Genomic DNA, 23425 nt, shown 5'->3' with positions numbered 1-23425 from the left:
CCTGAGCCTGGATGCCCAGGTTTCGGCGGTGGCCAGGAGTTCGTTTGCACAGTTAAAGCTAGTGCACCAGCTGCGCCCGTTCCTAGAGATGTCGGACCTGGCCATGGTGACACATGCCTTAGTTACATTCCGATTGGATTACTGTAACACGCTCTACGTGGGGCTGCCTTTGAAGAGTGTTCGGAAACTCCAGCTGGTTCAAAGAGCTGCAGCCAGATTGTTGACCGGGGCTGGTTACAGGGAGCACACAACTCCCCTGTTAAAACAGCTCCACTGGCTTCCAGTCTGTTTCCGGGCACAATTCGAAGTGCTGGTTATGACCTATAAAGCTCTATATGGTTCGGGTCCAGGTTATCTGAAAGAACGTATTTTCCCTTATGAGCCTGCCCGTGCTTTGAGATCTTCTGGAGAAGCCCTTCTTTCAGTCCCACCTTCTTCACAGGCACGCTTGGTGGGAACATGGGAGAGGGCCTTCTCGGTGGCTGCTCTGGCGCGCTGGAACTCTCTTCCCGGGGAAGCTAGGCTGGCTCCCTCCTTGATGGGCTTTCGGAAGCAGGCTAAAACTTTTTTGTTCAAGCAGGCCTTTAGAGAATAATCCAGCCCTCCATCTATGTTAATGTCTTATAATTTTGTTGTGTATTTTTTAATTGTTTATGGTTTTGTTTCCCTCCCCCCCCCAATGTATATTTTAAACTTTGTAAGGCCGCCTTGAGGCCCAGCATTGGGCGAAAGGCGGGATACAAATAAATATAATAACAATAATAATAATATATCACTAAGATATATTCCCTTAATATATCACTAAGATATATATAGGGCTTTCTCCGCTGTGGCACCCCGGTTGTGGAACGAGCTCCCCAGAGAGGTCCGCTTGGCGCCTACACTGTACTGCTTTCGTCGCCAGCTGAAGACCTTTTTATTCACTCAGTATTTTAACACTTAATTTTAACTTAAATTTAAATTTTACTGTTTTAACTCTGTATTTTAATCCTATATCAACTTTGCTGTGTGGTTTTATCCTGGTTGCGCTTTTTATACTGTATTTCGTAATTGTGTTTTAAACTGTTGGGTGTTTTACTGTGGTTTTAATTTTTGTGAACCGCCCAGAGAGCTTCGGCTATTGGGCGGTATAAAAATGTAATAAATAAATAAATAAATAAATAAAATAAATAAGATCTCAGGGCGGCGTACAGATAAAAACATACAGTATAAAACAATAAATATACACAGTTAAAAACAAATTAAACCATGATCCAAGTTAAAACAATATATAATTTAAAAGCAATGGATACAGTTAAAACAATGTGCCAGTGAGTTTAACCATCAAAGGCTTTGTTAAAAAGCCATGTTTTTACTTGGCGTCGAAATGCAATCAATGTTGGCGCCAATCGGGCCTCCAAGGGGAGGGCATTCCACAGTCGGGGTGCCACCACAGAGAAAGCCCTCTCCCTTGTCCCATCATAACGTATATGTTGCATTGATGGGATGCGGAGAAGGGCTCCTCCAACAGATCTAAGGTCTCGGGCAGGCATGTATAAGGAGAGGCGCTCTCTCAAGTAACAAGGTCTCAAGTCGGAAGGTCCCAATCTTCCATTATAGTTCATTGCAACAAGGTGATTTGCAAGCCGGTCTACTGCCTTACCTCTGTATTTTCCTTCCTTTTCGTTGCTGGCCTTCCTTCAGCAAATGGCAGTTTAGAATTGCAGTAAACCAAGCACGTTACACTCTAGATGGGTTTAGCTAAGGAGAAAAATGGATTCTGGTGAAAGAGCATTTAGAAAGCAGAATAGAGGCTTCTACAAAATAATTGACAAACCATTTCCCCCCTCCAGGTTAGGGAACAGGAGAGGAATATTGCTTTGCAGATAAGACAAGATGTTAAGCAGCGAAGAGATGAGCACCTGCATCAGTTGGCAGAAGAATTGAAGGCAGAGTGGCGGAAAGCACAAGATGAGAAGATAAAAGCCTTGGAAAAGCTTTACTGGTCAAGCTTAAGAACAATAGGAGAAGGGCATAGACAGGCAAAGGAAAATGTAGGTAAATGGTTGCTGGAGATATTTACTGAACTAAAATAATAACAATTGTATGTTTTACTAAGATGATTAGCAGGTATTACTATTTTCTCACATCAGTATAAATGTAAAGAAAAATATCTGTCAAAACAGACTCTTCTACATTAATTTAGGGCACAATCCTATACATGTTTAGCGAGAAAAAAAAGTCCTACAACACTCAGCATTCCCCAGCCAGCAGGGGAAACGTGCATAGGATTTTACCTTTATATGCCTATACATGCATAGAACATGTGAAGGGTGTGTTAATAAAATGAAGCATCTGAATTATTTTGGGCAGGTGCAAAGTGTTGGGAGTGATTAGTTATGCTGTAAACTTCTGTTTTGCCTGGGTTGTGCTACTTAATCTGTTGATATTTGAATTTTAAATTTTAGAATGTGAAACTGAAATTGTGAAGGGTTTGTATATTGAGAAGGCAGCTAATTATAAATGAGTGCCATTTAAATGTATGATTGCTAGAACCTTAGGAAGAGGAGGAGTGCTGGGGAGGACATTGTGTAGAGCATTGGAATTTGAACATATTTGTTCTTGATAAGGAAAGAAATATTCCAGTAAAATATTTTATTTAATGTCATTGATAATTTCTCAGTAAAATATTTTTCTCAGTTTCTCAGTAAAATATTTTATTTAATGTCATTGATAATTGGAAAAGTTAACATCCACGTGATTAAGTGAAACCAGTAGTTGAAAAAGAATAAATGGCATACCTAAATCCAAAATATATTCACTTTGAGTAAATCCTAAAAATTTCAAGGGAACTTTCAAACAGCCTGAGTAGGATTACATTGTAATTGCCTAATTCTCTTAAGCGGGTGTCATAAGCTCAACTTGTTCCATTACTATTCAAGTTAAACAGTGCCTTGTAAGTAGGTATTGACCCTGTCTGGGTCTTACTACATGAAATGTTCTCTGCAGTGTGCACCAATGTGTCTCAACATTTTTGGGCCCATAATCCCACAGGGTGCCATGTGCAAACTAAAGGTGACCCTTTTGCATCGGGGCAGGTGTCTGCTGCTTTACTTGCAATGGGGATAGGGCAGGCCCTAGTGGAAAGCACATTACCTTGTGGACTGCCAAAAATGCTCCTGAGATTTGACCTGATAGCTCTGAAAGCTTTTTCAGTGACAAGCTGCAACAAAACTAGGTCTAGATTTTTGTCAATCACGTTTGCATGAACATGAAGTATATCCTGTTATTGCCCTGCTATATATGGGCTTCTAAAAGACTTAGATGAACTTGGTATACAAAGGCAGGATGTAAATTATGCGATTTTTTTTAAAGTAACCTGCTTAAAGGATATTTAATATGGCAGAAGAAGTACTTTAGTACTGTGATGCCTGCTTAACAAATGTTACATTTTATTTCAAAGGAGCCTGATTTGGAGGCACTGGCAAAGCAGGCAGAGAAAAGGAAACAAAGAGCAGAGAAGAGGCATAAGGAAGCGCTGAAGGAACAGAAGAATCAAAAGGAGAAGTTGCTGAGGGAGCAAACACGGTAACAGTTGCAACCTCTACATACATTTTTTATCTTCATTGCTTTAACGCATTGGTTCCCAAACTTTTTCAGGTAACTGCCCCCTTGGTTCCACAAACTCATGCCCAGTGCCCCCTACCCTACCCTATAAAAATCATTATTCAGAATAGCAGTTTTCAATGACCCACTAAGGAAGATAATAACAATAAAATTCAAAACAGTAACAATTAATTGAATATTTATTCAAAATCCAAAGCACCCGCCACAGGCTTGCCGAGGGAGGGAGGGAAAAGAGAGCGAACGCCTCTGTTTTGCAGCCTGCGTGGCGGGGCACACCAAGCAGGGTATGTCTCTTCATTAGCGTTTTGGTGCTTTTGAAACATTTCAATTCACCGTTAAAAGGACTCTTCTTAAACAGTATTAATACATGTGTGGATTCTTCCCCTATATGGCTTGGGACCAAACTACCTTCTCCCATAAAAATGTCCCTGGGTTTTAAGACCATCTGGAGAGGCGCTTCTCGGAAAAGACCACCTTGATCACCCCTCTGCTGCCCCTTTGCCTCTTAGTGCCCCCCTATGCAATCCCACTGCCCCCAAGGGGGCGGTATCGCCCCCTTGGGAACCACTGCTTTAACATATGAAAAGGACTCTTGCATTTGTACATATTTAGGGTTACATCCAGTATTATATGAGTGAAAGCTTTATGGTGCCCTCCTACCCACTGCAGCTCCTTGCGCAGCCTGAAATCCTCACTTGAGTTGAGCTGGTTTTAGTTCCAAACTAGTTTTAGGAACAGTGAATAACAATGTATGTTGGATGACATGTCTCCCAGTAACAACTCCATTAAGCTATGGATTGGATCTGGGATTTGCCTCCACTGGAGGGATGAAGTGTTTTTGTTGATTTTCCTCAAAAACTGCTTTGGAGGGTTGGGTGACCCACTGGAACAGTAGGGGGAGTGGTGCTGGGAGTGCAGGGCTATGAAGGAATTGGCAAAAAACATCTCTTCCCCTTTCTACCAGCAGGAACATTCTGAGAAAAACTCTGCTCAGGGGCTGATACCACTAGCAAAAGGAAATGCTGGGTCAAACCCAGTATCATTGTCAATTTTGTTTATGTACTACCTTTCAATATTTTACACTTGAAGTGGTTTTACATCAAACTGAAAAAGTATACCTATTTTTTTTAAAGTAACAGTTTACAGTATGCAGAATACAATTTAAAATAAGTATCAACATATTAGGGAACTATCAATTTAAAATTTATTAAAGGCCGATTCTCATAAAAAGACAAATCTCATAAGTACATTCCTAAGACATAGCAGCATTTTAAAACAACTCAGTTAAAAACATAAAATATAAAAAAAATAGGGCACTTTAAGCGAGGTTGTCCATTCAAATAATTAAGGCTGGACTTGGCTTCAATTCAAATACTTGGCTTAATTGGATTGTGGATTGGGCTGCAAGTAGTTACTGAAATAAGCGTATGCAATTAGTTGAGGAACATTAGGCTCTCTCAGACATTCATTTTAGTCCTATTTGTGTATATTAGTTAAGTAAGTCCCTTCTTAAGATCTTCAGTGGAAGATATTCAGGCTTCAAAAACTGGTTTCCTGGCATCTATAGGAGAGACAAGGTCAACAAGAATAAAATGCACTGTTCGTGCTGTGTGAGAATACTTCTGTAGCCCAATCCAGGAGTCTTCAACTGGGCACGTTTGGAAGTCTGAGTAACTTTTGTGGGTGCTAACACAAAATGGCTGCTGAGGGTGAGGCAAAAGAAAAGCCCGGGAACAAAAGAGGAGGAATGAGAGAAGGAAAGGAAAAGGAAAACCCAGCCTTAGAGAAGAGGAAAGGAAAAGTAAATAAGATCAAAGCTACCTTGAGAGGAAGGGAAAGCCCATTCATAGAGGGGAGGAGGAAGATCGGAAGCTATGCTGTTGCTGTGGCAGTAGTGGGGAGTGAGAGTCTTGACAAAGAGAGCCGGGAAGGAAGAGCTGCATGGGTGCTGCTTCATGACTTTGCAGGTGCATTATTGCCCAAGGATGATGCACTGGGTATCCCAGGCCCAGTCCTATGCGTATGTACTCTGGAGTGGAGCATGCCCCACTGAATTCACTGGGACTTGCTTTCAGGTATAGGATTGCAGTCCTAACAGCATTTTATTTTAGTATTGTCTCAGGTTGGAGTTTCTGCAGACGAAGTTCTCCCTTTTCATGAGGACTGAGATGAACATAGAATCATAGAATAGAAGAGTTGGAAGGGGCCTATAAGGCCATCAAAACGTGTAAAATGCTATGGGCGATATATGCTGACAGATCTGCATTACACTCCCTGGTTCTCATCGAGTCTTTTTAAACCATTGTTACATTTAGCAGGAGAACTTTGTGCTGCCTCCTGAGTTTAATCTTCATTGACATTCAGTAAATAGGGGGCTAATAAAAATATTGATTATTGTGTTTTGCTGATTGCTTGATGTAGCCTTGCTTTAATATAGCCTGATTTGAATGTCTCATTTCTTCCTCTTCCCTTTAAATAAGGAGAGCAAATGCACGGAAGCATGCCTTCGATGTAGAAAAAGAGAGAGCTGCTAAAATTGCAAGCCTGCCTCCACCTCCTCCCCACCCCTTTGAAGTGAGTATTTCCCCCCCATAAACTTTAAAAAACGTTAAAAGACTCTATCAGTGAGTAGCGCAATCATTTAAATGTGGTTTATGTTTATTGTAAAGAGGATAGAAGTTGGTTGGTTGATTGATTGTTGGAACGGTGGGTAGCCTCATGTGTTAAATGACATGCCTCCTTAATAACAAAGCCCAAGTAGTCTAAAGGTGCAATCCTATGCATGTTTAGACAGAAAAAAGTCCGTCTCCCAACGTTCCCCACCCAGCCATGTCAGTTTTATCCATTCAGATAACATGTGGGTAGAGGGTTATCATGACATTTTGCTTAGGGAATTTTGAATGTTTTAAAGAATTGTTGTTAGAGGCTGTACATCTTCCGTGCTGTTTTATGCATCAGTTGATTATTATGTGAAGTAGTTCATGCAGCTCAACATTAGTATTAAAGCAAACGAATTGTCAAGGACCTATGGATACATTCCAATTCAGCCGGATGGCTTACTTTATACTCATGGGTAATAACCAGGGAATATTAGTTGTGCTTAAGTCCATTGAAATTGGGAGAACAAGTTAATTGCCACTCACAACTAACTTGATTTCAGAGGGCCTTAAGCATGGGTGGGCAACTTGTGGCTTATAACTCCTATCATCCCTCACCATTGGCTCTTCAGGTTAGGGATGATGGGAGTTGTAGGCCAAAAACATCTGTAGAACCACAAGTTTCCCACCCCTGGGCTTAAGCATGACTAATTTAAATCATAACCCCAATTTCTGGGTGGTATAGAATTGTAATAAATAAATTAGTTTGACGTTTAGCTTTTATTTCACATGATGTACTTCCTACCTCTGAAACATTGCATATCACAGTTAATTTCATGGTAGATTGATTGATTTTTTAAAAAATTAACCTGCTTTTCAGGGTACGCTACCCTCTGAAGATGGCTTACGTTGTTAATTAGTCCACGAGTTGCCACATTTATGTGCGAACAGGCCAAGAGAGAGAGAGAGAACAATAGCGGCAGCATGATTTTTAAGCACCAAATGCAGACTGGAATAAATGTGTCTTCAGGTTTTCATTAAAAGCCAGCAGTGAGGTATATCCCCATAGGGGAGTTCCAAAGCTTCCACCGAAAAAGCCCTGCCAGATTTCTTTTTCTGGTAAATGGTTTCAAGAGCTTTTGAAATGAGTCAGTGAATATAATGGCTAATAGTATAAACTGTAAGATGGAAAGTCCACAATTAAATCTGACCTGAGCCATAAACTCTCTAGGCAGGTTCTGGCAAGGCGTTATTTCTTGGACTGCACTCCTGTTCTGCACTATGGAGGTAATAATACTGGCCTGCCAGTGGTGGTTGTAAGGATCATTGAGATAATATACGTGTACTGTTTGGAATGATTTAAAGTGCTACATGTTGTTATTAATTCTTCAGATATAATCATACTTACCCTTCAGCTTTCATACAAATGGTTAGAAGAGTACTGTCACATTTCTGTTCATGTGATCTTAGAGCCTGGCATATGATGAAGATATGAAGTTCCTCCTAGACAATTTAACTTTTCCTAAATCTGTGTTTCACCCTGGTCATAAACATAACTTTGGCATGCATACTACTATGAACTGTCAGATTTTCAGCATGAGCCTCTTGCTAGGCATTCTGCCTCTGGTTAGGTTTATATAATAGGCAGCCCTATACAGCTTGTTTTGTATAGCACAAACTGTGAAACCCGCACTATTGTTAAAGCAATTTATTTTTCCAACTTTTCAGAATATTGAGCTGAAGACTGTCCCTACAGTGAAAGTGTGTGACGTTGACACTTTCTCGGTTACTCGCCATCATCACTTTGACCCATATTTGGATAGAGAAATAGACACAGAACAGGTGATTGACTTCTAGTAGGCATATTCTGGGTAAAGCAATGGCCATAATCCAGATGAGCATGAGTCTACTGGGTTTCTGTTGTCAGTTTGGAAAATAAAGATCTGTACAAGGCCTTTGAATGTACAGATTTTTGCTTTTCTGTAGTTAACAGTGGGAACCCCAATTTGCTTCTGTTATTTCTTATGGATAGGAAATTCACAAGTATAACATGTGAAATTAAGGCATCCCATTGCTACAAAAACAAATATGGGGGACAAATCTGCCCCCTCCAACACCCAGTCTGGCCCTCCATGGTTTCTAGTCTCTCATGACACACACACCCTCTTTTTCCTTTATCCATTTTCCTCTACCCGCTGATCTTTCCCTTGCTTTTATGTAGTTCTTTTCACAATTCTAAATGCTTGAATGCTTCTCCTAAGGCCTAGTTACTGGCAGGAAGAGCTTTAAGCTAAAATGTTGTGGCAGATACGGGGACCCATATTGACCTAGCTAAGCAGTTAGGAGATTCCATGATCAAATGCATCAAAGGATATTCTGCGTTAGGATGTCATGATTTTGTTCCGGCACCCAATCCCACTGGGCCCTTAGGCTGAGAGTAAAGTGTTGTTCCAAGTAACGTCGTTTGGGAATCTTGTTGTGATACTTAACATTCTGGGAAACATCCATGCCAGGATGTAGATAGCTGGCAGTGGAGATTCTAGTGTCAAAATAGGATAGTGTAAACCAAATGAATCACAATGGTATTATATTAGGTCATGACTAATACGAGGCATAAGCTAGAAATGTTATGAACCCAAGAAGGGATACTTGAAGTGGGAAACATCTCCTGGACTAAAACACAAATACAGCTATTTTGAGACAATTCATTTGTCACTGACATATCAATTGCATATTACAATGATCAAGGATATTGTCTCACCAAAATGTTTTTGTAGCTAGAAATCTGGTTTTGAGATGAGGAGATAAAGATTTTTAGAGTAGATTTAGTAATGTGTTCATATTTGCATTATATTAAAAGGAAACAAAAAATCTGAATGTATGCAAACAGATGAACGCATGTAAAAATACTTGGCAGTCCAGTGATAATAGATTTCAATTCTCCATGGGAGAACGTATTTTCTTTGCATGATTTGGGAAAACTGGTAAATGCCTTATTTACTAAAGTGTTTTGCTCTTCATAAGCCTTGTTCCTGGAAATGTATCTTAATGTTTTGATTTTGACTTTTTTTGCATCGTGTGCTTAGTGTTACTGTTTATCCTGTACTAGGGATCTACTTGAAATAAGTAGTTAAAGTAGTTAAAATAAGTAGTTAAAATAAGTTAAAGACAGAAAAGTCAAAATTTCATCTCAAAGAGTTGTTACTGAACTAAAGCATTGCGACTAGGTTTGCACGATACTTGGTTGTCTTGTCGTCCAAACCCAGGAGAGCATTTTTATCGTGGGCTGCAGTGATCAGGCATAGAGCCGCTTGGCCAAAAAAATTGCTGCTCTTCCCGATCTCATTCAAGCTTCCCTCTCCAGTGACAATGCACAAACGGCACAAAAAATTAAAATAGAAAGGCAGGGAACAACAAGTGGTTGCGATCAGAGCAGGGGCAGGATGGGCAGACAAGATGGGTTCTGCCATGAAGGCACTGAGATACTGCCTGGAGGACTGAGGGGAAACAAGCCACAGTAAGCCCGATTGTCTGTCAGGCACACAGTGCGTTGTTCCACAAACAACTCACACTGTGTAGCTTATTCACAGGGTAACTTAGCGTGTTGTATGAACATGGCCTGTGTGTCTAATACCAGAAGGCAGTAAAAAGAAACTGCATTTCTTGGTGACACCTTGTCCTGGGGAAAATTGAGTAGGAGTGGTTACCTGGTGGTCTAGGGCCCCCAAAAATCCTTGGCATTCCATCTCATAGAATCCCAAGGCAAGGACAAAACTGTCATAATATGCGGGATGGTTTTGGCCCCACCCTGTTTGCCTTTGGCCCCGCCCAGCACTGGAATGCACCCCCCCCCCCCAAGAGCTTTTCCAAAATCATATTCAGCCCTTGGACTGAAAGATGTTCAACACCCCTGACACAGGCTGTTGACGAAATGCATCCCTACTTATTCAGTAAAAGTGAAAAATGTTTTTGTGCCTTTGGTGGGCTAGGTCATAGAACCCAGATAGTAAGTCCTAGAGGTCCACAATAAGATGAGCAATATGGTAGACAAAGAACCACCTATTTCACCCTAGTTACTATGCATGTCTATTGATGAACAGCGCCTAGCACTCCAGCCAGTCAAGCCACTCTTTAAAGAAACAGCCTCTGTGTCTCTTAGTATCTCCTTCTTTCCCACTATTCCACATTTATATAATCCTCTACCAGCAGATTTTTATTGGCCTACACTGATAGCAGGAATACCATGCTAAAGCGTCCAAGGCGCTTACACCGTCTTTTAGAGGTTCCCACTACATTCTATGGCATCTTAATACACCGCATACAAATTATTGTACTAACTTCAGCACTAGGAAGCTGCTGACTATCCACCAGACCTGTAACATATATATAAAATATCCTCAGCCTCACCACCAAACGTTAGTGTCTAATTCAAGTTGAATTCATACAGAAGTGACACATTCTTGGTGGAAGTATGGGTGCCACTCTCGGGTAGTTGGGATGGGGAATTTGTTCCCCAATTATGGGGGGGTTTGACAGCTTTTATCTACAGAACTATAGTTTTGATGTTGGCTCTGTTTGAAGACACCGCAGTACTAGATATTGCTAACTTGTTGCTGGTTGACTGCTAGCCAGATGCTCGGTTGCTTGCTGAGGAGGAAGCCAAACGGAAGGAAGAATTACAAAAAGAAGAAGAAAGAGAAAGAAGGGAGCAGGCGGAAAAAGCTCGTCTGAGAGGGAAGCATGCCTTGAAGAAGGTTCTTCTGGCACGAGTAAGCAAAGTAGAAACACTGTGTCCCTTCAACTGGGAAGTACTGAAATGAGATATAATACCAAACTGTATTGTTTATTTAATGAATTCAAATTAGAATCTACTAACCTCTTTCTAGAAAGGTTCTGGAATAATTAATTGTTTAAAGTTCGTACCCTTAAAGTGCTCATAGTGCTTAACCTTAGTTTTGAGAATTATACTATACAATGTTCTTTCCACTGTCAAAGATGAAAAATAGTTGAACATTTAAAAAGCCACGCTGCAGTAATTCAGCCCTCGAGGTAGGTAAGGTTTGGCAGTTGAGGCCATAAGATTGATGAAACATATACTCTTTAAGGTATGGATGAAGAGGTTGTTATTAACTACATATTTGCAAGTTTGTTGTTTATTCGTTCAGTCGCTTCCGACTCTTCATGACTTCATGGACCAGCCCACGCCAGAGCTTTCTGTCGGTCGTTGCCACCCCTAGCTCCCCCAAGGTCAAGTTTGTCACCTCCAGAATATCATCCATCCATCTTGCCCTTGGTCGGCCCCTCTTCCTTTTGCCTTCCACTTTCCCTAGCATCAGCCTCTTCTCCAAGGTATCCTGTCTTCTCATTATGTGGCCAAAGTACTTCAGTTTTGCCTTTAATACCATTCCCTCAAGTGAGCAGTCTGGCTTTATTTCCTGGAGTATGGACTGGTTTGATCTTCTTGCAGTCCAAGGCACTCTCAGAATTTTCCTCCAACACCACAATTCAAAAGCATCTATCTTCCTTCGCTCAGCTTTCCTTATGGTCCAGCTCTTGCAGCCATAGGTTACTACGGGGAATACCATTGCTTTAACTATGCGGACCTTTGTTGTCAGTGTGGTGTCTCTGCTCTTAACTATTTTATCAAGATTTGTCATTGCTCTCCTCCCAAGAAGTAAATGTCTTCTGATTTCCTGGCTGCAGTCAGCATCTGCAGTAATCTTTGCACCCAGAAATACAAAGTGTGTCACTGCCTCCACGTTTTCTCCCTCTATTTGCCAGTTATCAATCACAAATAAACTTAAAAATATAGTTAGAACTCTTTTTAACATGGCCTACTTTCAGAGAATATATGTTTGCTCATGTCTACATATACATACAGATTTAACATAAATATAATTGTTTATTTAGTATACTGCAAGTGGGATAAAGTTTGCAGAAGGGGACTTTTCTGTCCCCTCCTCCTCCCTCAAAAAACTTTCTGGAGAGTGACTTCACCCAATTTTGAGCAATTCCTGCCTTCCTTAGAGCCCCACACACCTCTTTTCACACTTTTCAGGGTAGTCCCTCAACCCCCTGTAGAGGCTTTTCTGCAAGCAAGGGGAGGTTCAGACAGAGAAGTCCCATTATCTTAAGCTTCTTCCTGCTCACAGTACTCAGGATCCAAGCCGATGTGTCAAAAAATAAATTGAAGTGTTCTGTGCTGAAAATCACTCTAGAATATGTCTATAAAACAATACACTTTTTTAATCAGGAAAACAGGCTAATATGTAAGACAGGTAAAAATCTGGACATCATCTTCTAATGCTTCACTAACTGACCTGACATACCAAGAAGAATATACATCTGACTTCATTTAGAAATATCACTGTTTGGCATATAAGAGCCCTTGTTCTCTCTGCTCTAAATTTATTTAAATATGTAGGTTTAAATAATTCTCAGCTTCCTGCATTAGGGATTTATTTATTGGTGCACTTTGCTAATTCAGCAGACACACTAGAAAGTTGAGGTACTAAAAAAAATAATATGGGCTTGTCTTCCCTGAATACTTAATGTAATTTTAATGCACCTGATGTTGTGGAGGAAGGAAACCATTAATATTTCATTTTAAGTAGCAATTAACAATATATGCCTTCCGAAATTATACAGGAAAATCATCAAAATTGAAGCTGACATTTCTTAATGATATATGACTAATAAAAGTCTTTCTTTAGACTCTAAATCATGCTGGAATAGGGCACAATCCACCTTTTAAAAGAAACTGCAGTTGCCTTTGAACTGTATATTTAGCAGTGACCTCAACAAAATCATTTGTACTCAATGGCATGGATATCTTGCATTCTCCTATGTATCGTGTGTATTATTATTATTATTATTATTATTATTTGCATTTCTATACCGCCCAACAGCCGAAGCTCCCTGGGCGGTTCACATATAGAATCTCTCACTGTCTACCTATCATTTTTACTTTTTTTATTTTACTTGTTTTTATTTTCCAAGATTTTATTGTTTTAAATTGTTGTGCGCTGCTTTGATGGCTTTTTAGCAGAAAAGGTGGAATATACATGTTAATTTGAATCATGATTTTTCCAGCTGCAGCGACTTCATGAAAATTCATAACTACTGATTGAGTCATGAGAAATACCCAACATAAAGCAATAGTCATAGTAATTGAAAAGTATGTTTGTTATGTCAGATAAAATGGGTGGGTTTGAATGACAGCCTTTTAACTGAACGTTTCTCTGCCTTAAAGGACAGGGAAAAGCTAATGAAAGAGCTTGAACAGATGCAGAATATGGACCTTGCTCGCAGAAGACAGATCGTTGCCCAGATGCCTCCTCAGCTGTTTGAACCAGCCTACAGGCGTGTGGAACTCAAGGAAGAATGGCAGAGGGAGCTGGAGTGTGCCTTTGAAGACATGTATACTGGAGACAGGAGTGAGTATTGTTTAGAATAAGTGGCTTTCTAACTGTGTTCTGGAGAAGCCAAAGATTTCTTTCAAATCTTATTGGAGTTCTTTAATGACAAAATCAATAATGGCAGACAAGCATCCCTAAAAGACAGCTTGCTCATCACTACTCATCTTTTGGTGAATTGGGCATGTTCTATATTGCACAGGGCAATGGTGAAATCCAGCAGGCCTGGTCAGTGCCTCAGTTGAAATGAATGGATACTCTGGAATGTGCACTAGAAACCTCTGAAATGCAGTGTTTTTTCCATGGCAGATGTTCAGGGTTCTTTAACAGACAAATTGGTGCAGAAAGGGTCCCTAGAAGGCAGGAAGTTTGAAAACCACGGATTTAATTGATCATGGATATAGTCTGCTAAGCATTGCTTCTTTGCAGTCTCTAGCTACTTCAGTGGATTTTGCTCAGGGACTCTTCCAACTTCCATGGAAAGCGTCACACCAGCATTGATTTGGGGGATCTCACCTTAAGTCCACAATGCACACTATAGAATATTCCCATTACAGTTGTTCGGATTCTTTTAGGGCTAACCTGGAGTCACTAGCTTTCAATTCAAACCAATTGAATTAGTTTCCTCATATTGAATGGGATGACTTTTCCAAACAGAGCATCACAGAGTATTTAGTTTCCCTATCACAAGAAGTGTACTTGGTTTCTAATGCACTGGTTTACGCTTTCAAAATTTATTCCAATTTGGAATCTGAGGCTTTCTTAGATGGCTGGCATTTTACATTTTTATTTTAAATGTGATATTTAGGATGAATTCTGGCAGGCCTGTTGTTCACACAGTGTTTGTAGTTTGCGGATGACTGAAGCTACTGTAACACTGAAAAGTTCATTACAGGTTGCCTCAGTAGTAAGAGAAATGGTTGCTCTTCTGAATTTAAACTGACTGAAATAGAACATCTTGCAGTTTATACTGTTTTTCCCTGTCATTGCATTGTGCGAATAAAGACTGTTCTTAGAAGTCTGCTGCATACTTTCTCTAGGATTAGAATTTACAATACAGAATGTTGCGTATTGATTTCATGCAGCTTAATTTCTTTACACAGAAATGAAGGGAGACCTTATTTTGCACCTCGATCCACAGCCCTTGCCGACCTTCTCTGATCAGTCTCAAGATGATGAGCTGGAGCTCTCTCAGGAGCCAGGTTCTGTTTCTGAGGTGCCACCAAGACTGGGGGATGAGGTGAAAGACAGTGAGCTGGGTGGTAAGAGAGATTTCTAAACTAGTTAGTGTTAATATTCACTAATCACCATTTGCATGCCAGTTATTGTCACTAGTGAACACTTTATAAAATAGTCTAAACTAGCTGTCAAAGGGTTTAATGAGTATGAATAGTGAGGCATATGTTCCCAAACACTGGTGTATAACTATTACTTTCAGATTCGCCACTTAACCTTGTGGCCTGAAATGGAGAAATGTGCAATACAATGGAGCAGTCAAGTCCAGGGGTGCACATGTCAGAGGAGAAAGGTGCATATGGCATAGCAGAGTAGGTTAGTAAGCTTTTCATCTTGGTTAGTTGAAAGAAAGATGGCCCTTGATTTCTAAATTATGAGAGTAAAATTCAGTCTATTTGACACACAAGTGTTGGCTGTTTTTGTAAATTTGGAAGTTGTGCTTTATGTGTCACTGGAATGAATGCAGGTCCATGAGCCAGGGACTTAACTGAACACACTCTGGATTCGCGTAAGCCCTTCAGAAATAAAGATGGAAAGAACCTCCGTTTTATTATTTTTAAAATTTCTATCCTGCTATGATGGTTTGTGTTAATTTTTGTTGTTGTTGCTGGCCACTTTCAGCAATGGATTCTTGTGCAATCCTACATAACACATTTTCTATACAGTCAAAACACTTTTGTGCCGCTGCAAATAGGTTTCTTGCTCTCATGGTTGTTTTTGTAATTTGTGTTTTATTTTTATTTTAGGTAGTGAAGTAGAAAAGGCACCTCAGCCTCAACCAAAATTAGCTCTTAAAAAATTGCTAAACAAGATCAGGAACCAAAAAGACCAGTGGACATCAAAATGTGAACCAGAGGTTCCAAGTGAATTTGGGACAATTGAGTCAGGAATAATTTCTAGTGGAGAGAGAAGATTGTGTGAATCAGAACCTGAATATGAAACTCAGTCTGGTCCTGTTCCTGAAGCCAAAGGTATGTTTTGTGTGACTTTCTGCAATTAGGTCTTGAAACCTGACCTGAGCATAATGATAACTGAGCATAATGATAAATAATTAGTCCCCTTGTGTGACCCTAAGCAGCTCTTTGGATCTTGACCAGTATATCATCTGGACAACATCTTCGATGTAATGCTAGTACCATAAGAGAGAGTGGTTAACAGCGCAGTCGTAAGTGGGACAGGAGTGGGAAGTCCGCCACAGAGCCATTATGGCATCTGGAGCCATGCCAGCCCACAAGTGGCCATGGTGTGATACGTGTCTGGGGCAGGGGTTTGCCTGATTTTCTCCTGGCAGTTTCCTTTAAAAACAAACATGCAAACAACAAACAAACACCTGTCATTGAAATCCAGTGGATCCAAAACTGCCCCAGCCCTGCTTTCAGAACACTCCATTTCGGGGCCTATTGCTGCCTGTGGTCGATTTATACTTGAAGACCTTTTCCCAGGCATCACTGCGGCCTTTGGGTTGGGTAGCCCCCACCCTTGCCGGAGGAGCTCCTCTGTGCCAATGGATGGGCACCTCCACAATCCTATCCTATCCTCCAGCCAGTGAACCTGGGTCTTAAGATTTTATATGTAATTTACATGGCATTTTTGGGAGAGTTTTATTTGATCACAAAACTAGATTATTCTTTAGCGTGCTTTACTTCCTACTAGCACAAATCCTTGCATTTCCCTCCTAATTTCTGAATCAGTAAGAAAAGACTTACAGTTCTTCTACTCCAGCCTTTCTCAACCTGGGGCACTCCAGATGTGTTGGACTACAACTCCCAGAATGCCCCAGCCAGCTCTGCTGGCTGGGGCATTCTGGGAGATGCAGTCCAACACATCTGGAGCGCCCCAGGTTGAGAAAGGCTGTTCTACTCCATACAGTCTTCTCTCTTAAAGCAGGTGCCTTGATGAATGGCTGCCCAGCTAGCCATGTTAAATGTGGGTAAAGGGATACTGAAAACATTCCCTGTTTAACCTTTACTATCATAATTGCTTATAATCACAGACGCCTTCAGTTTGTCCATTTGATTTGTTAATGTCTATAGAGCTCCCATTTGTTTGAGCTGTGAGTTATTAGGTTATACTAAATTGGTTTGTGAAGCTGCTTAAGATTATCCAGGCCTTCTTGTCTACCTCTCTTTATTTACTTCTTTGAGTGTATTGCCTTATGAAATGTACTTAGCTATAGGGGAGGGGATAGGAAATCTTTGTGATGAAATCTTACCCAGTTAAACATAAATGATTACACCTTTCTTTTATTTTTATTACACATATCCTGTTATATACTAAGGAGCTCTAGAAAGCATACATGGGAGTTATCCTATTTTTTCCCCCTCACGATGCTGAGAATTGTTGGTCCAAGGCTATCCAGTGAATTCCTCGCTGAGCAAGGATTTGAACCAAAGCTTTCCAAGTCATAGTGGCTCTTAGCAAGAATTTGATGTTGCCCATATATCAAATTGTGGTTAATCTTAACTATGGTTAGTTGAAACAAGCCAGCATCATGAACTATGGTGTGATTAACCGAAGTTTATTTTGGTTTTAAACTCCTCCACAGATTCATTGCAAGGAATATGCAAATATAAGACTCCTTGTGGGTTGTTCTCTTAATGCTAATCTGTGGTTTAGAATTACATCTGAGCAAGACTACTGAGAAATAAGTAGTTTCTTGTAGAATGTTCAAATGTGCAAGGGATGGTAGGGGAAGAGAAGGAGAAGGGATGAGGATTCCTCCCAAAGGTTGCTAAGCCTCAATATGATGGGCTTCCCTTAGGGAGATCCATAGACAGAATTCAGGTTCAAGGTCATTCTCCATTATTAAGTTCTTCAAATCTTCCTTTTCTGTCAATTTTCCAGATGTTTACTTGTCTTACGAGTATTCTGTCTGTTTGAAATTTGCTTATATATATATATATCCCTTTAGAGTTTCCAGAAATATTGGACCTAACTGTTGTTGCTGGAAATGCAGTTCTAAATCCACAAGAAGGAGCAACTAAAATGAGAATGGAAGCTGAAAGACAAAACCAGGTACAGCTACTTTTAAATCTATGGAGAGTCAGTTCTCTTTTGTAACGTGTATTGCCTTTTTAACATCATCTTTGAAACATTTAACATAAGATGTTACTCTTCGAATGATCACAATTCTTTAATTCTGCTTGAGTTGCAGAAAAGAATGTCTTAACTTGAATATATCCTGTTGTAAGATAGTACTTTTCATTTAGTAGTATGTATTACCTGGAAATTGTTAATTTAAAATGGGTTTTTTAAGTCACTGGTATCTAACTTCTCAGAAACACAGGAAATCGAATGTCGGAGTATTAAGTTAAAGCACAGTTAACATTTAGTTAAGGCTGAAGGTCAGGATAATTAAAAAAAAGAGAAGGAAAATCGAAAGCAAGTAATTACTGCCCATAATGGCCTGCAGGAGAGCTTTAACTCTGCTCTGCAATATGAGGGGTAAAAGGAATGGGAATTCTACAAAATTGATAGACTTCTCCCTCTAACAATCATGAGCACCTATTAATGTGAGCTTGCATTTCCACAGTTTGAAAATCAAGACGATTACAAAGCCAAGGAAGTACAGAAATCAAGTTCAAATATCCAATGTAGCTTTAATTTAACTTGCAGGTTTCTCCCCTCTTCTTCTTGAACATATTATCAATAAGCCATAGTAAAACTGACTGTAACTACTTCACCGCAATATTGTGTATAATCAATATTCACTCCGCTTTGCAACACATACAATACAGAGCTTTACTGTAAACTTCGCGTCTTCTGCATGTTATTACCATAAAGTGTTCAGTTGCAGGATTTGTAGTGAATGTTTCATTGATTACATGAAGTTCCTGATGACTAGCAAAATTTACCAGCTTCTCACGCAGTCCTGTGTCAAACCTTGCAGTAAATAGTCCTTTAATCTACCCAGATTAATACTTGTAAAGAAGTTGGTGTTCTGTCCAGGAATTTATGTAATGGGAGGTTTACCATGTACTATTTGAGACAATGGATTCATCCTGTCATTAACACAGTAAACTCATGTTCATTTCACTAGATTGAATGGCTGGAGCGCCAAAAGCAGCAGCAGTTGGCATTGCTTCAGCAAATTGAAGAGCAGAAAATACGTCTGGAGGTTGATCTTCTGAAGGCTCAAATACAGCATCAGGAGCAGGAAGTTAAGAGAGAGCAAGAGAAGAAAGATCAAGAATCCCAAACAGAACAGATGAATGTTGTCCCTGTTGTACACCATCATCAGACAGTAGAACCAAAGGTAAAATTGAAAATTTGCTATGAAAATAGGGTTGGCTCTCCATCCTGGGCTCTGCAATCCCCCCCCCCCCCCCCGGGCAACAAACACTGGTATGTTATGACTGTTTCTGCCTTTGAAACAAAAAATAATGTGATCCACAGAAAAGCAGAGAATTACTTATTGAATAGCCTTTGATACTTCATTTAATTTCTCTTTAGTCTGATACTCCCATTGGAACACAGGCAGCCAGCAGTTCTAAAGAGGATGACCATGTACAGATGATTCGTGAATATCAGCAGCATCTTCTAATGCAAAACAGGTATTTTTCTCTGTCAAAATTGGGATTCTGGGATAGCCTGTTTGATACTGTTTTGGCAATTGGAATGTTGTTCTGCTCCTGAAAAATGTTATCTGCTCAATTAATAAATATATATACGTATATGTGTATATTGTTTTAGGATGCACAGAGACTCAGTTGAAGAAGCCAGAAAACATTTACTTGAGTATCAGAACAAGCTGAAACAAAGATACCAATCAGTTTCTACAGCATTATTAGGACCTGCTGAGAGACACGTGCATCTACATTCTATTCCTGAACCTTCATTGCAGTTACAAAGGTTTGATATGTTGCAGAGACTTAATCAGCCATCTAAGAAGGCTCCTGTACAAGAGCCAGCTGAGTATTCAAAACTGCCATTGGAGCAGAAAAACAAAGAGCGAAGGCCTGATGTTGACAGTGGGGAACAGGCTCAGTCTGTGGGTACCCAGGTGAATCAAAGGCCTTTTCAGTTGAAACAGAATTCCTGTTCACATCCAGAGAAGGAAAAACTGAGTGCAGCAGGGACTTCTGCAACGCCATCATTGGAATTTTACAAGATTCCAGGACCACCAACGCTCAAGCCGAGGGATACTTCTGTTACAACTCAACCCGTGACACACACGCAGCATGTCCAATTTGCTTTCCCTGCAGACAATTCTACTGAGCCTTCACAAACAATCTGCTCTGATAAATTGGTGCCTCATACACCTCTGGTAGAACAGAGCCTTCTCCCAACACCCTTAAAGCATCAACATGTACCCACTGAGAGTAGGCTAAGAACAACTGATCCTTTGCAGTCTGTCTTTTCCTTGCCTTCCCCAGTAGCAAGTGAGGCTGGGAGGACCCAGGAACCCTTTCCATTAAAAAATAGAAGTGGATCCTTCTCTGGTTGTTCTGATATAGTGGAATTAAGGGATAGAATGCTGGCTTCCTCTGAGAACATCCAAGCTCAGCAAGAGCACTTGAAAGAACTGCAGGAGCAGCTAGACGAGCAACGGGAAGCTCTCCTTTCTCGGCAGAGGATACAAGAGGACCTGCTTATGCAGAAGCATGCTCAGTTGAAACGGCAAATGGAGCAGCAGCAAGAAGCTTTAAAAGAGTTTCTTAAACAGGTAATGCTTTTAAGGGCCTGCCAAAGAGGCATGCTGGCCCTTTTTCAGTTTAATTCAGAATAAGAAGTTCTCTCTAAATTCCTTTTCTCAATTGTTAATGGGGATTAAGAACTCCACTTTGCTTCTGTAGTACATTCTCAAGATTGCTTAACTTTCCTTGCCACCGTTTCAGTCAATTCTTGTCTAGAGATGAAAGATTTCTTCAAATTATGAAGCTAGAATGGGGAAAGCTGTTTCCCCCCACGTTTCCATGAAAAATGACATTTTGGGAAACATTGAGATCTATCTTAAATTAGTAGTTACTAGCATCAAACCTAAACTTAACTAATTTAAGAATATGAAATGTGTAATGCGTATTTTAGCACATAAAACTATATTGTTTTTGCTATATTGATAAAATTAAATGCCTTTATTTAAATAATCTTAGAGTAGAGCTGAAAGTGTCTGGACCTCAACATACTCCAATATATCTTAATTTTACCAGTTGGGAAATCGGGAATAATAAAAGTGGAATATATAACTGTTAACATAAGAGATTTGCAGCAGTGAGAGATTATTAGTTTAAAACACTTTAAAACATTAACCACAGCAACAAAAACCTTCCCTTTTTCAGTGCATATATAGAAGAACAGTTGTGCAACCTTAGCCTTTTAGTGTGGATTGCTTATTCATCCATGCATTTGTATTCATAGAGTTACTTTGAAATCCCTGTGAATGCGACCATAATTCAGAGATAGAGTTTATTCAGTGCTATCCACTTTTGCCACTCCACGTATGCCATTGCCTTTAGCGCAACACCAATAGTGTATGCTGGTGTGAAGGTTTTCCATAGAAAACCCATTGCATTAGCATTATGCTATTAGTGTTGTGCTAGCAGCCTTCCTCAACCTGGGGCGCTCCAGATGTGTTGGACTGCACCTCCCAGAATGCCCCAGCTGGCTGGGGCATTCTGGGAGTTGTAGTCCAACACATCTGGAGCGCCCCAGGTTGAGGAAGGCTGTGCTAGAGATTGTTTATGCTAGTGCAACGTCAATAATTGAAACGGAGCAGCAGAATTGGATACGGCCTGTCCTTTGTATTTTGGAAACCCCTGGACCAAAACGTGTCATCTCTAGCGGCTGCAATAATTCCCATTAAGTGCAGCAGAACGTACTTCTAAGCAAACCATCATAAGATTGTGCTGACAATCGTCCCTTCCCTTTGAATATATGTGACAACTTGCAATGGGAAAAGGTACTTCTCTTGGCCACTCTTCATTCTTCTTTACAGGCAGGACAATCCAGCACGCGCAGGGAGATGCCACAGGTGCAAGAAACTAACAGCCTCAGTCTGTTGGCTCTGCTTTCTGAAGAAGCAAAAGACGGCAGCCGAGAAGAGGTTCACGCTGGTGATGTGAACGTCCGTACTGAGAATAAAGTTCTGTTTCAAAACGTTGGTTCAGCTGAACACATTGGTATGGGTCCTTGTAATGCCATGAATATTGCCCTGCTTTCTTCTTCGCATACATTGGCATAGCTCCAAAGAAACCATAATGAGTTCTACACACCCAAGTGGGATGGGGTACTTTTGTTCTTGTGTTTCTCAAACAGTAGCTCTGCTCACCAACTGCATGGCAAGCTGCTTTTGAAACTGAAAGAGATTCCAACTTTCTGTTGTGACACAGGTGTCTGATGCTCAAAGGATAAAAATATAAATTTCCCCTGGACATGCCTAAAATAGCTTTTTGGGTTCAGGTCATTATCTCATTAACCCTTACAACCCTGTAAGAGAGGTCAATATTGTTGTCCTCATATTGCAGAGAGACCTAAGGCCACTTAGTGAGCACAGGTGAGATTTTAACTGGGAATCGCTTAGTGCACAGTTCAGTCTTTTAACTTTTCTTCCTCACCAGTTCCTGGTGGCCTAAAATTCTGCTTACCTTACAGAGCCATTTCAAAACACGTGGGGAAGAGAACAGAAATGGAGACTTTCAAAACCACCTTTGGCAAAAGTAAAACTAGGACTTGATTTGGAACAGCATGAACTTAGTATTATACCTGAGCTTGACACACCAAGGAGTGGCAGACTTTCCACGACAGGTAAATTGTAAAAATATAGCATTAATCAGAAGCTGTCGCCTCCTGTATCTTTTTGTTGTATAGCACAATCCTCTTTCTGCTTGTCAATTGCCAGTGTGCTACAAGGTCTCAAATCTTCCTACCTTTCCTAATCCTGTTAGAAACCATTTAATTGCAAGAGCATGATTCTGAGTTAGTGAAGAGCAAATCTAGCCTGGAAGTGTTCAGCAGCAGCGCTTCCCCTCCAACCTGCCTTCATGGACTCTCTCCTGTACCCTGGCCTGACTGTGTGCTAAATAGAGTGTTTTGTTCTCTATCCAGCTCTGTACTAGGTGCTCTGAGAAACAGTGAAGTTTTTCAGATTGGTCTTGTGGCTTGGTTTGCACAACTACTATGCACATTTTCTTGCGTTCTCGTCTTCTCCTCTCCCTTCTTTTCTGGAGGCCTTGTGCTAGCTTGGGAACTGGTTATATAAGCCGTGTGTGGTGTGCGTGAAAAGTATGCTTTCTGGAGGAGCAAAAGGAGCAGATTTGGCTTTCAATAGTGTACGTGTGCATTTCGGATGCAGTTCTCACCCCAGTGTGTCTCCCTATATTAACCCATTAATTAAATTTGTTCTGACCAAACTCACCTGAAGAATAAGGAAGAGGTAGGTTTTATAAATGCTGGGTTTTGTGCATCATCAATAATATACTCACCAGCATTTAACACAGTTTTAAAAGCATTGGTTCCTTGTGAAACTGTAATTACTAATTTTCTTAAGTAATTGCTGCAATTTAGAAAAGGTTGAAAGAAAAGCCCAGCTATAATCACTCCTGTAAAACAATTATATCCTCCATTTTTAAGTAG

The 23425-nt window shown here is 40.4% G+C and overlaps 1 protein-coding gene across 3 annotated transcripts in view; it reads left to right on the top strand.

The window, feature by feature from the left end:
* CEP295 (centrosomal protein 295) overlaps window positions 1-23425 on the top strand; it is a 49605-nt gene that overhangs the window by 10320 nt on the left and 15860 nt on the right. For all 3 annotated transcript variants that reach the window (XM_063127144.1, XM_063127141.1, XM_063127142.1), the window contains exons 3-16: window positions 1833-2033; window positions 3443-3567; window positions 6087-6180; window positions 7932-8045; window positions 10832-10972; window positions 13456-13639; window positions 14722-14880; window positions 15601-15825; window positions 17766-17869; window positions 18894-19109; window positions 19307-19407; window positions 19547-20519; window positions 21789-21972; window positions 22445-22597. In XM_063127144.1, the coding sequence (XP_062983214.1) occupies window positions 1833-2033; window positions 3443-3567; window positions 6087-6180; window positions 7932-8045; window positions 10832-10972; window positions 13456-13639; window positions 14722-14880; window positions 15601-15825; window positions 17766-17869; window positions 18894-19109; window positions 19307-19407; window positions 19547-20519; window positions 21789-21972; window positions 22445-22597 (2974 nt within the window). The remainder of the gene's footprint in view (window positions 1-1832; window positions 2034-3442; window positions 3568-6086; window positions 6181-7931; window positions 8046-10831; window positions 10973-13455; window positions 13640-14721; window positions 14881-15600; window positions 15826-17765; window positions 17870-18893; window positions 19110-19306; window positions 19408-19546; window positions 20520-21788; window positions 21973-22444; window positions 22598-23425) is intronic.

The sequence above is a fragment of the Elgaria multicarinata genome, chromosome 5, assembly GCF_023053635.1.
Source record: "Elgaria multicarinata webbii isolate HBS135686 ecotype San Diego chromosome 5, rElgMul1.1.pri, whole genome shotgun sequence".
Lineage (NCBI taxonomy): Eukaryota > Metazoa > Chordata > Lepidosauria > Squamata > Anguidae > Elgaria > Elgaria multicarinata.
Note: the sequence above shows the minus strand (reverse complement) of the source record. Positions and strands in the feature narration are given on the sequence as shown.